This window comes from Papaver somniferum, unplaced genomic scaffold, assembly GCF_003573695.1.
Source record: "Papaver somniferum cultivar HN1 unplaced genomic scaffold, ASM357369v1 unplaced-scaffold_117, whole genome shotgun sequence".
Classification (NCBI taxonomy): Eukaryota; Viridiplantae; Streptophyta; class Magnoliopsida; order Ranunculales; family Papaveraceae; genus Papaver; species Papaver somniferum.
In genome coordinates this window covers 2,321,325-2,334,571 of record NW_020620714.1, presented here as the reverse complement: position 1 = coordinate 2,334,571, position 13,247 = coordinate 2,321,325, and the positions used below count along the sequence as shown (strand labels likewise).

At 38.9% G+C, this 13,247-nt stretch overlaps 2 protein-coding genes across 2 annotated transcripts; one reads left to right on the top strand and one right to left on the bottom strand.

Moving 5' to 3' along the window:
- Positions 1-2,135: 2,135 nt before the first annotated feature.
- LOC113330130 (cytochrome P450 71B20-like) lies at positions 2,136-2,531 on the top strand. Its single transcript, XM_026576985.1, has one exon. It carries the CDS (start codon positions 2,136-2,138, stop codon positions 2,529-2,531), a length of 396 nt encoding a protein of 131 aa, XP_026432770.1.
- An 883-nt stretch (positions 2,532-3,414) lies between these two features.
- Positions 3,415-5,057, bottom strand: LOC113330129 (repetitive proline-rich cell wall protein 1-like). Its single transcript, XM_026576984.1, has 3 exons — positions 5,021-5,057; positions 3,877-4,271; positions 3,415-3,783 (listed from the first exon to the last, which is right to left on the bottom strand). The coding sequence occupies exons 1-3, from the start codon at positions 5,055-5,057 to the stop codon at positions 3,415-3,417; spliced, it is 801 nt and encodes a 266-aa protein (XP_026432769.1).
- Between the last annotated feature and the right edge of the window lie 8,190 nt (positions 5,058-13,247).

The following is a 13,247-nucleotide window of genomic DNA, read 5'->3' as shown; positions in this document are numbered from 1 at the left end:
TTTACCTCACTGGGGTTTGGACATGGCACTTTTATAGTTGGCCAAGCAACGCTAAGGGATGACTCAGGTAACATAGCGAAGCATGAGAAAGCATGTATCGATAATGGGCACGCTTTTATTCCCTTTGATTTTGACAGTTTTGTTTTCTTGGCTTCATAGGTGGTTGGACTCCTCAAAAGAGTCCAGAAGGTCATGCACAGTAATGTCATGACCCCGAGTTCAAGAGAGTTTATTTTTAAAAGGATAGACTTTGCAATTCAAAAAGGGCTTGCGGCGCAGTTTGGTGCTCGCTTTCCTGCTATGTGAGAATTTCTCTTTGCTTGTATTAACTTTTTGAATAAAATAGTGATTGATGAGCTTATAGAAAGAGGAAGAAAAAAAAGATAAGTTACATAGGTAAAAAATAAATAAACGATTATAATAAAAAATATCAAAATAAGAATAAACAAATAAAATCAAAAACCTCAATAATAACGTTATTTGGGCCCGTTATAATTGTTTTTACGCATGTTAAAACAGGTAGATAAGAAATTCTTGATTTCTTATCATAATTTATTTATTTTTTCTATATAACAGTTACCACAGTTGTTATTTCAGAAAAACGTCATAATAGCGCGCTTTTTCCCTGCAAACGGGTTTTTTTTGTCCAAAATGTACTCACACCAGTCAAAACGCGTTACAATGCTCACGATCATTACACCAAAACAACCTTTTTGTGGCGTTTAGAAACGTTGCGCATTTTTTGTTCCATTGGACAAATTATTTTGAGCAACGCTCATTTCACAATTGTTGATGCAACGATTTATTTTAATTTCTACAACGATTATTATTAATAAATAGCACTTTTGTGGGTCTCATTTTTGTTTTCTATCAAAGTCTTTTTTGTTTGGTTGCATTTTCAACCATTGCTCATTTCAGGTGGTGATTTGTGCAAGGGATATTTTTCCTACGTTTATATCCGCTGCAAAATTATTTCCAAGTCAAAAAAAGTCGTTGTCAGCTGTAGTTCTGACAATTGTCTGCACCTAAATATATATTGATTTTGTACCACTAGAAGTCCCAATTTAGGTCGGTACCTCAATATCATTAAAATCGATCAAGAACAACTATTGATCATCTCAATCCATCAGGATCGATTCATACATCAACATAATGATGAACCATAAACTCATACAATATTAAACAATTTATGCAAAATCTCAAATGTTATAACAGAAGTTTCTGAATTTGAAACTATGAAAACCCTAACCTTTTGTTGTTACATTTTGAGTATTTTGGTAGAAAATAATACCTAGTTGTGACTTGCATAGTCATACCACTTTCATAGTAAAATCCATATGATATGAAGCAAGTTACACCACAACTACTGAAAAGTGGAGCAAGTCACGTATGGTGGTTGCTGAATGAGACCACCATTATGACATGTATGAATTTGTCATGATTATATAATTGTATCAGTAACTAATCATATATCATGGACCTTCTTGAGTTAGTCGCGGAGGCTTGGTCGATGTTTCTAAAATGTTTGACACATGCGACGCACATAGAGAGTCTCATGTGCGACCAACACGAGTAAGTGGACCGTCTCTCTTTGATCGACTGCCAGGAGTTATTTGAGAAGGTCGGGGATGAGGTGATTGGTTCTCATATGAAAGGGATGACCGGTAGTACTCATGGCACTTCGTTGATTAGCTCAAATCAAATTCAAGACAGTCAAATTAGCTAGCCAAGTTGGATGTTTGAGATGATTTGCCGCAGTTTTTGATTATCGTTTAACCTAATTAAGACACTTATGGGAAGCATGACTAGCCTATTTTGAGCGATGATTCATAGCAAAGAAGGTAGGCGAGGAACGAGCTGATTGGCTGAAATAATAGAGGGTGTGAAGGTAGCTACCATGGAGTTTGCTCGATAATGCTAGGAGATGGCTAAGCTTGTTATATTTGACCGGCCAAGTCGTGTGGTAGTGATCATTCTGCGACTAACTTGGACGGTTTAAAATTAATTTCTTATATAGAAGAAGAATGTCGACTAGAGTACTTTGTCCAAAAATTTGGCAGGTATGCTAGGAGCTTTCTGATTGGTCTTGCGCCTGACTTGAGAAGCGAAGATCTGTTTTCTTAAGAAATTAAACCATGAAACATAGTAAGATTAGTGGATACGACATGTACCCCCTAACAAGGGTTCTAGTAAATGTATGGGAAATTGGGAGGAGTCCAGAATATTGGAAAAACCCAGAAGATTTTTCACCAGAGAGGTTCAAGGATAGCTCCACTGATTATGTTGGAGATCAAAACTTTGAATACTTACCTTTTGGGGGTGGTACATGGGGTTTCCCTGGATTAAATATGGGAATTGTGTTAGTAGAGCTCGTCCTTGCTAATGTGGTTTACGCTTTCGATTGGCTACCAGAAGGAATGAACAAGGAAGACATAAGCATGGAGGAATCATCAGGGCTTGTTATTCATAAGAAAATTCCGCTTGAGCTTGTACCCATCAAGTATGTATATGATTGGGAGAAATCTAATTAAAAGAAAACTAAATTGGTTGCTAAATGTATACCACCACCTATTGTACTGTGTTGCCTGGCCTGATACCATCTAAATATGAGATTTAGGCTGGCTTTGGGAATCAAATTATCTATTTCTGTCTGGTTTCTCCATCCTTTTTTTTTTTTACACGCACTCAAATACAAAGCCTGGCTTGTTATTTCCGACTCATCTGAGTCGTCTGGATCTGCGTGAAATCACCTGACTCATCTGGATCTGACTCACTAAGATCTGAGTCAGAAAATATGTTTGTTATGTGAGTCAGGTTCAGGAAATGTCAAATTACAGCAAGGTGAAGAACCTGACTGCAGGATGTTTCAGGAAATGGAGATCTTACATAGCATTCAGGAAAACCATTACTTAAAACCACTAAATTGTAATGGCAGAATGAGACTAGTGAGGAAGGTCTGACGTGTTTTATTGTACATTAAGATCTTCCAAAGGAATATTTGTATGCTTATGAGGAAATCGCAACAAGCAAATTTAGTCAAAAAGTTTTTCGACGAAGATGATTTATCTAGAAATATGCAAATACAAAGCTCACAATTTCCAACCATAGAAAATATATGAAATTATTGCAACATAGAGCTTCAATTGCTCAAATTAAACACCAAATACAAACAAAAATTACAAACGAAATACAATGAAACATCTCTACATGTTCATCTTTCTTATACAATGTATATTGAGACGCTTCATTTTTTATTGAAGAATATAAATTACAAAAGCATGCGAGACTTGAAGATATTCATCGAAGTGGTAACTAGGAGCCTTACCAGGAGGAAGTGATGTGAATATGTGAGCAGTCGGAGGAGGTGATTCATACTTGAAAACTATTGGGAGTAAGCTGGGGCGGTGACCGTTCTTAGTAGATGGGGGTGAGAGGCTTGTAAACTGGTGTAGGCTTGTAAACTGGGGTAGGCTCGTAAACTTGAGCCTTGTAGACTGGTTTAGGCGTGTAGACCGGAGCCTTGTACACTGGTTTAGGAGTGTAGACGGGAGCCTTGTAATAAGATTTAGGTGCGTAGACAGGAGCTTTGTAGACTGGTTTAGGAGTGTATACCGGAGCCTTGTAGACTGGTTTAGGAGTGTAGACAGGAGCCTTGTAGTAAGGTTTAGGCGTGTAGACGGGAGCCTTGTGGACTGGTTTAGGAGTGTAGGCGGGAGCTTTGTAGACTGGTTTAGGCGTGTAGACAGGAACCTTGTAGACTGGTTTAGGAGTGTAGACGGGAGCCTTGTATTAAGGTTTAGGAGTGTAGATCGGAGCCATATAATAAGGTTTATGAGTGTAGACAGGAGCTTTGTACACTTGGTTAGGAGTGTATACGGGAGCCTTGTTGACTGGTTTACGAGTGTAGAGAGGAGCCTTGTAGTAAGGTTTAGGTGTGTATACGGGAGATTTGTAAACTGGTTTAAGAGTGTAGACCGGAGCCTTGTAGTAAGGTTTATACGTGTAGACGGGAGCCTTGTAGACTGGTTTAGGCGTGTAGACGGGAGGCTTGTAGACTGGTTTAGGTGTGTAGACGGGAGCTTTGTAGACAGGTTTAGGAGTGTAGACCGGAAACTTGTAGTAAGGTTTAGGCGTGTAGACGGGAGCTTTGTAGACTGGTTTAGGCGAGTAAACCGGAGCCTTGTAGTAAGGTTTAGGCGTGTAGACAGGAACTTTATAGACTGGTTTAGGCGTGTAGACCGGAGCCTTATAAACTGGTTCAGGAGTATAAACTGGAGCAGGTTTATATACCGGTGCAGGCTTATACACCGGAGTTGGAGGTTGTGGTCAATCATAGAAATAACCATTTGCGGTGGTTTGAGAAGGAAAGCTAAGAGATATGAATAGCACTAACAAAATGGTGATAGAAGAAGTCATTGAGGCTCCAATTCCTGCCATCCTGATCTTTTGTATTTTCTAATGCTGTTTCTGTGGTGTATCTTCTCATACACTTCGCATTCCTATTTATATACTTCTTATTTGGTAATGTTCTTGAATTAAAAATATTCCAGTTGTGGCAAAATGAAAAGAAAAAAGAGGACATAATTGAAACAGTTTGTTTTCGGAATTTCCACCTTGATGTGAAATTTTGATCATTTGATTTGGCATGGCTATCCTTGCTGGTAGACATTATCGTCTAGCATTATTGCCCAATTGGTTAGTTTAATTTTTTGATAATGCTGGAGGTTTTGCAGTGGGATTTAACAATAGCCTGTTTAATTATCCAGATATGGGTGCTATTCTGTTCATCTTAATTTTATGAGGTATATCAAGGTGGTTTTGCAGATCAAGTCCAGAGATTGTGGCCCTTGAATTGAAAGCCAATGAGAAACGCCACTGTGTCGGGGGTAATATCTTTAGGAAATTTCCACCATAATGTGAAGTTTTTGATCGTTTGACTTGGTTGTCCTTGCTGGTACACACTGGAAAACATTATTGTACAATTGGTTAGTTATTTATATGATAATGCTGGAGGTTTTACGGAACTGCTTCTGTAATGGAATTTTTATAATAGCCATTTCACATTTGTGCCGTTCTGTGTGAAGGTGGTACCGCGAAGTTCTACCAACTCAGAAAAAGGTATACTGAAAATACGAGATGTTACGGATTCTACATCCATAATATATTACGCAACCCTATTCACTTATTATTTTTGTGTATTTTTAACGAGTAATGACTAATGAGATTGATGTAACAACATAATTGTACAAATAGACAATATAGCTTTGTCAGTGGTGAAAAATAATATGCAGAAAGACTTTATCTCTTTTCTGGCTTATGATGCAACATGAATATCATTTTCGTGCATGTGTCGGAGAACTAATTCTACGACTCAGATCTTTTTCGTTTCAAGCTTAATTTCAAACACATATTCTGTATGATACGACAGGGTCACTTTACATTACGAACTTGGAGTGAGATTCTTTAATTTTATACAAACAGTTTGAATATTTCAAAGTCGACTATCATCATTGTAGATACCAAAATATGGACCGCCAGGTGGATATAGGAAAGACACGAGAATCCGGTCTAAAGATCATGTATCGTGTTCGGAAGATCTTCCTCAGTGACTTGTCAAATCAAGTCAGAGTCACCATTATTGACTATTTGACGAGGTAAAAGCGATGTGCGAGATAGTGTTTCATCACGAAGTAAGATCCTAGGGGAACATGGGCCATGAAGGATCAATGGAGTACCCTACAAGATACCCGCCGTGAAGTGGAAAAGGACGAAGTAAGATTACTTGGTTGAGAAGACAAGCCGCGAAGTAGATAAATTATGAAGCAAGAAAAGAGACAGGTGTCCCGACAAGCCCATGTGAAGTTGGCGAAAGAAGGGGAAAAGCTTTATGGAAAACGGTCTGGGCGAAGTGTAAAGCGCCCCTGCGAGAACGTGACGAGATAAAATGAGTTGTGCTCCATTAGGGTTAGATGGCCTATAAATAGAGGTCCTTGGAAAATGTATTGGGGATCGGATTTGGAGAGAGTGGGAGAGCTTAGCCTAAAGAGAAAGATTAGGGTTTCCTTGTGTTCAAGAACTTGTATCTTTGTTACTTTGAATGATTCATCAATAAAGATTTCTGTGTTTATATTACTTTGTATGTCTTAGATCTTGGTTGCTATAACTTTGGGTGTACTACTGGATTTCCGTTAGTTAGATTTTGACATCCAGAAACAGGGATTAGATTGGGGTTCATCCTCATCTAAGATTTTTTGAAAAAATAAAACCATTTTAAGATTGTAATAGTTTGAAATTTAGGCGAGTTGTTTTGTGCAGATATTTCTATAGAGTTAGTGATTTAGTAGTGTCTAAAGATCTAAGATCTGGAAGAGAAAGTCAGTGAGGCGGCAGACGGAACACCAGATTTAGCAAGAATTGAACGATGGCAGGAAAAGCAAGACGAGTGGAACCCCTAACAACGGTAAGAAGGAGCAAGCGGTTGGAAGCCCGAAAGGAAGGAGAGAAGGTAGAAGCGTCCATAGAAGATGAAAAACGAGAAATCATAAGGAAATGTAAAGGCAAGCAGATCATATAGGATGAATCCATGACGTAACCAGCTCAAATCGTGAAAGCCGGGGCTATTACGGAAGGGGAAACGAATCGAGAAGAAGTGGAGGGGAACGAGGGTGACAAAGACTTGACATTGAAAAAACCGAGTAAAGCAATCCGTCGAGATAAAGGGCGAGTAAAGTACCAGCCGGAATGGCAAGCAGGAACGGTAAAACGAGACAGTCATGCGAAACGAGAGGAATACGAACGTGGCAACAAAATAGAGGTTGAAATCTCGTAAGAGGAAAACTCTAGTTCCGAAATGATAAAGGCTTCATCTCGGAAAAGGACCCTGTATTGGGAGGAGAGTCCCTACGAAGATTACGAACGAAGAATACAGAAAAGAAGGTTGCTAGAAGGATACGACCGATAAGAAGGATGTTAGTGGAGGCGAGAGCGGAAAATCATAAGTTAAGACACGAAGAAGGAATGAGGCGTGAGGAGCAAAGAAAAAACAAGGGCGAGAAAGAGATATCGATGAATCGGTAAGAAGGATTATGGACCACGAGATCTTACGAGAGCTGCGAAGATTGAGGATTCAGATGGGAAATTCGCAAAGGCAGGACAATTTTCAATGCATGGAGAAGAAGCTTATGTTGACCGCTATGGTAAAAAAAACGTCAGAAGGAGAGCTGAAGCGGATTGACCAAAAGAGAGAAAAATCCTTGCAGAAGGATCGAAAGCCGCGAAGTGATAAAGCCAAAAAACACCAGCTGAGGAACATAAATCCAACGAAGCAAGGAGTAAACTCTTGGATATAATTAGAACTCTCAAAGATTAACACAACTGTGGAGAGGATATGGGAGGAAGTGATACTGACTGAGGAAATTCCAACACCACCGAATATTGGAAGATAACCAACCTCTAGGAAGAGTCAGGAGTTCTGAAGATATTATAGTTTCCATGGACATCATACAAACAATTGCAGGAGCGTTAGGAAGATCATACTTCACCTCGTGGAACAGGGAAAACTCGCACATTACGTAGAAGGTCGGGATTTACCACCAGCACCTCAACATTATTATGAAAACCTGACGGGACAGCATCAAATTAACGCAGACCAAGGAGGGAAGTCATTTGGCTGCAATTTTTTAGTACATTCGAAGGAAGATTTCCTCAGCTGCCAAGATAACGTGCTCTCAAGGATATACAAGGTGGACTATGAAGGGAACGAGGTATTTCCAATAGAAAAGAAAGAGCCACTAGAGGAATGGCAAAAGAGAGACATATCATTTTCAGCACGGGATGCATCAAAAGGAGGGGGTCAGCATATGAAATCATTGGTCATCACCTTGACCATTTGTAAACATTTGTTAGAAGAAGAAATCCAACGAAGAATGTGCGTTGTGGACAAGGTCTTGGTAGATATGGGGAGTTCGGTTGATGTCCTATTCTACCATACGTTCAAATCCTTGGGGTATGAGGATTCTGACATGATACCATCGGCATATGCACTTTACGGATTCAATGGGGTGGTAACGAAACCAAAAGGCGAGATACGTGTGAGGATCCTCACAGGAGAATTAGAAACAATGGTTACCGTTTGCGTGGTGGATGTGGAGTCACCCTACAATGCCCTCGTGGGCCGACCATGGATCCATGGGATAAAGGGAGTCGCGTTAACCTACCACCAATTGTTACGATTCCCCATGCCCAGTGGGATTGGTGAAATACGTGGAAGCAGCGAGGACGCGGAAGAATGCGATGAGAAGGACATTGAGAATTATGAGGGAAGATTGAAAAGGAAGAAGGAACGAAAGAAGAAAATGCTTGAGTTCAAAAAAGAGGATGAGCTAAGGGTATACATGGCAAGAGCTAAATAAGGATGGGCAATCCCCGGTGAAATACCAGAAGAATAAGGAGAGCCCGTGAAACCGATAAAGGAGCCGACACCACTAGGAGAACCGGTCATGAACTTTGCTGCGGTGGAACCAACAAAGGACGTAAACTTGGGGACTGACATGAACCCAAGATCCTAAAAATTTGGACGACAATGGACAAAGAACAAGAAGCGAGGCTAGTTGAATTGCTAAAAAAATATGGTGACATATTTGCGTGGAGCATGGTGAAAATGCCAGGAATTGATCCACGGGTAGTATGTCATAGATTGGAGCTAGATCCGACAGTCAAACCAATCAGGCAACGAATAAGGAAGATCGCCACAACATATCATGAGCAAATCGATAAGGAACTTTGAAAGATGATGGATGCAGGAATCATAAGGCCGGCAAAGTATCCAGATTAGATTGCGAACATGGTAATCGTGCCCAAAAAGAACAATGGAATAAGAATATGTATTGATTTTAGCGACCTGAATACCGCGTGCCCCAAAGATAGCTTTCCCCTAACAAATATCCCACAGATGGTGGAATCAACATCATGATACAAAAGGTTGTCATCCATGGATGGGTATTATGGATACAATCAAATGCCATTGGCTGAGGAAGACCAGGAACACACGGCTTTCTTCGCTCCCAGGGGGTTGTACTGTTATACTAGGATGCCATTTGGATTGAAAAATGCGGGGGCGACATATCATCGGATGATGGAGAAAATTTTCGCCAAGTGGGTACATACGCAGTTAGAAATTTATGTGGATGATATGCTGATCAAGACAAAGGATTCAGGGGAACATGTGGAAGACCTGAGAGAGATCTTTGAACAGATGAGGAAATACAAAATGAAGATAAACTTAATAAGTGCATCTTTAGGGTTGAATCAGCGAATTTTCTGGGACATATAGTTTCACGAAAAGGCATAGAAGTTGACCCAGCAAAAGTCCAGGCTATACTAGAAATGCCTTCACCTGCCACCATAAAAGACATACATAAATTAAATGGTATAAAAACCAGAACCTGGAGAGGAGCTGTTGCTTTGTCTCGCGGCAACACCAAACGCTATTAGTGTCGTCTTACTTCGGAACGACGAGGGGTAGAGAAACCAATCTTTCAGGTCCGAAAAACCCTTAGATCCGCGGAGAAAAGATTGAAAAATTGATACTAGCAATTTTTTACACATCACAAAAGTTATGGACTTATTTCCAAACCCACAGAATTAAAGTCCTTACAAGAATTCCTATAGAATCAGTCTTGAAGAATTCAAAAAGAGTTTGGAGAGTAGAAAGATGGAATACCCAGATTGATCAATTTAAGCTAAAGTATGAAGTACAGACTTCTACGAAGTCACACATAATCGCAGAGTTTATCGTTGAATTTCTCTCGGGATCGAGAAGACGAAAGCATCGGGGAAATGATGGATGTAGACGACAGTCGGCCAGACCCTAAGGACTTATTACAATAGAATCATCCCAGAAGATGGGATATATTCGTCGACGGATCATCAAACAGTTGCGGAGGAGGAATAGGAATAGTATTCACTTCGCCGACAACGATTATGATAGTTTTCTGCTTTCGGTTGGAACACAAAGCAACAAATAATGAGACTGAGTATGAAGCCGTGATACAAGCTTTGAGGATTTTGAAAGAAATTGGATTATACGAAGTACGAATTACCAGTGATTCGCAGCTAGTGGTTCGCCAAATTGAAGGAAGATATAACACAGTTGATCCGGTGATGCAAAGATGTCAGCAACTCGTGAAAGAATACTCAATGAAGATACGAAGCCTTATTTGGAGAAACATAGGCCGAGACAATAACAGACATGCGGATGCACTTGCCTTTATAGCCTCAATGATTGAGGATCCAAAAATCGGGCTTATCATGATTGAGCGGTTAATGCAACCTTCAGTAAGCAGAGTAGAAAGGGAGTCCAAAGTGATAATGGTAGAAGAAATAGATGTGGAAATAAGCGATGATGATTGGCGAGCCCCCACCTATAACTATCCATCTAATCAAATGGGAGTTTTCAGAATCCCAAAGAAAACATTAAAAGAAATGGACGCTGTACAACGGAGATTCTGGTGGAAGAAGAAAGAAAGAAAAGGTGTATACTTTATATCATGGGACAGAGTTAATACCAACAAAGAAAATGGCGGCTTAGGCTTTCGTTACTTAGAGTGCTTCAATAAAGCTCTACTGGCAAATTCTGTATGGAGATTATACCACACCTCTCACCAACTTTGGGCAAAGGCGTTAAAAGAGAAAAATTTTCCAGATACATCGATTTTACACTCAAAGAAGATGAAGAACACAACCTAGACATGGAAGAGCATTCAGGGTGAAGTAGCATTTGTGCATAAGTACAGCTTCTGAGATGGAAAAAAGATCCTAACTTTGAAGGATAATTGGATACTATGGGAACAAGTACCACCTATCACAATAGGATACTTCAACCTAACAGTATCCTACAATACTGTAAGTAATCTCATTGACAAAAAAGAAAATATTTGGAAAGTCTGGATTTTACATCAGCTTTTCGCACCTGCATATATCCTCAAAATTTTGTGTATGGAAATCCTTATTCACTCTCTATACAAGCTAATATGGTCACTTACTCGCAATCGTCAATTTACAGTCAAGTCTGAATACAGAAAATTGGTGGAGATAAAAAAAAATGCAGCTGCAAACTATGATGCTGAGATGGAAGCTTTTCGGGAACAACTATGGAAATTAAATACTTTACCAAGGATTAAAACCTTCCTGTGAAAGTGCATTGAAAACATAATTCCATCGGGTGAACGTATGGGGAGGGTAATGCATTACAATGGAGAAATTTGCAGCATTTGTCAACATGAGACTGAAACAACTAAACATATTCAACGGGAATGCGCTTTTTCTCAGGCTGTTTGGACATCAGTTTCAGGTGCAAGGAGAAGCATGTCAGATACAAATCACATTGTATCTCAATGGATAAGAAGCTGGTTCACTAATGATTTCACCAAATTAGACAGTGAATGGATAATTAAAATGGCTAATGCTTGTTGGGAAATTTGGAAGCAATGATGTAGAGATGTTTTTGGTGGAAAAAAACCCAACCCGGTGGAAGTTATACACATTGTACAACACCTCATCAACATGACAGGAAAAGGAATTCTCAAACACAAATTCCTGGACAACATCAATAGCCTAGCTAACACTTTTCCTGTCATGTGGTCAGCGCCTAGTGCACCATTTTACTCTATTTGCTTTGATGCTTCTTTTATAAAGATATTTCTACTGGTGAACTTTCGCGAGGGAGTTCCATCTATGAGTGTGGACAATCAGACGCATAACATGCAGAGATAGAAGGTTTGTTGCATGCCATAAAATGGGCAGAGGAACTCAACTTGCAGCATGTAAAGTTCGAGCTTGATGCGCAGAATGTGGTAGTTCCAGCAAATGGAGAGTATCAAAAAGTCAGATGGGAATCTCAGGCTCTTATCTTAGAGATCATGGGTTTTTTAAGCAAGCACTAACCATGACTTGCATTTTTATTAGTAGAAAGTTAAATAAACCAGTAGATAAGCTGGAGAAACATTCTCGTACTTTTCAAGTTAGTAGGAATTGGATACAATATCCACCAAACTTCATTGTTGAATTATTACATGCTGATACAATGCCTATAAGAGGTTCCAGTTTTTAAATAAAATTATTTCTGTGCATCAAAAAAAAAAGTAATGGGAAAAGGAGATATAGGACACAAAAAGGAATAGAATAATCACCATCCACCAAAATTTCTAGTTATAGAGTTAGACCCATAATGTTGAACCATATTTTTATCAGAAAAAAAGTAAGACACTTCTTCGCAAAAAGAAAAAAAAAAATCAAATACAAAACCATTGGTTACTCTTCCGAACATATATGATCTTTTATAAGAAGTATCAATGTGTTTTTGATGAGAGTCTTATTATTTTTTACGTTACGGTTGATTAAGAAAAGACATATGTTGGTAAGTTTTCTTAAATAGAATGGGAAAAGACACCACTGTTGGTCATTTTCGTCTATGAGTTATCTTCCTTGAACTTTTTGTTAGAGCGATTCTCAAGAATCATCCGATTGAGGTCTGATAGGCTTGCACTAGATGGACTCTTCATAATATTTTTGAAGATTTATGACTCTTAGTTTTTCTTGGAAAATTATATTTATTTACGACAGATTCTCTAAAAAACATCAGGGAGACGGGAGTTGGGCTTCCAGTAATAAGGATCAACAAGTTTGTTGCAATTTCATGAATAAGTTACGAGTATATGGTAATTCTCCATTCTTTCGAGAGTCTTAATCCATCCATGTTTGGGCATATTATTTCAAAGGTAAGAATCTTATTTTTCATTTTCTTCTTCTTATTTTGGGTATATTATTTCAACATTAGTGTAGTATATTAGTGTTCCCTTGTGATTAGATAAAAATACTACACTAACGAAAATGTGTACGGAACATTTTCTCATATACATCATTGGATTTCATCGTGAATCCTAGTAGAAAGATTATTTAGCCATTACAAAAGAAAAAAAAAAGGCTACGAAAACAAAAGAAAACTATATTAATGCTCGGCGGAACCGGCCTCCGCTCCTTGATTGAATATCATGGTATATATAGGTCCGGAAGAATCCTACCAACACAAATATATGTCCATCACTTGTGCATGAAAGTTCATCTCAAAGTTTCATATTTTTCTTCTACTGAATTTCCACCACTTCATTTGATCATTACTGACAAAACAACTCATTGAAAGTACTTTGGCTCCCATTAAAGATTTGGTGTAAGCAAACATAGAACTATAT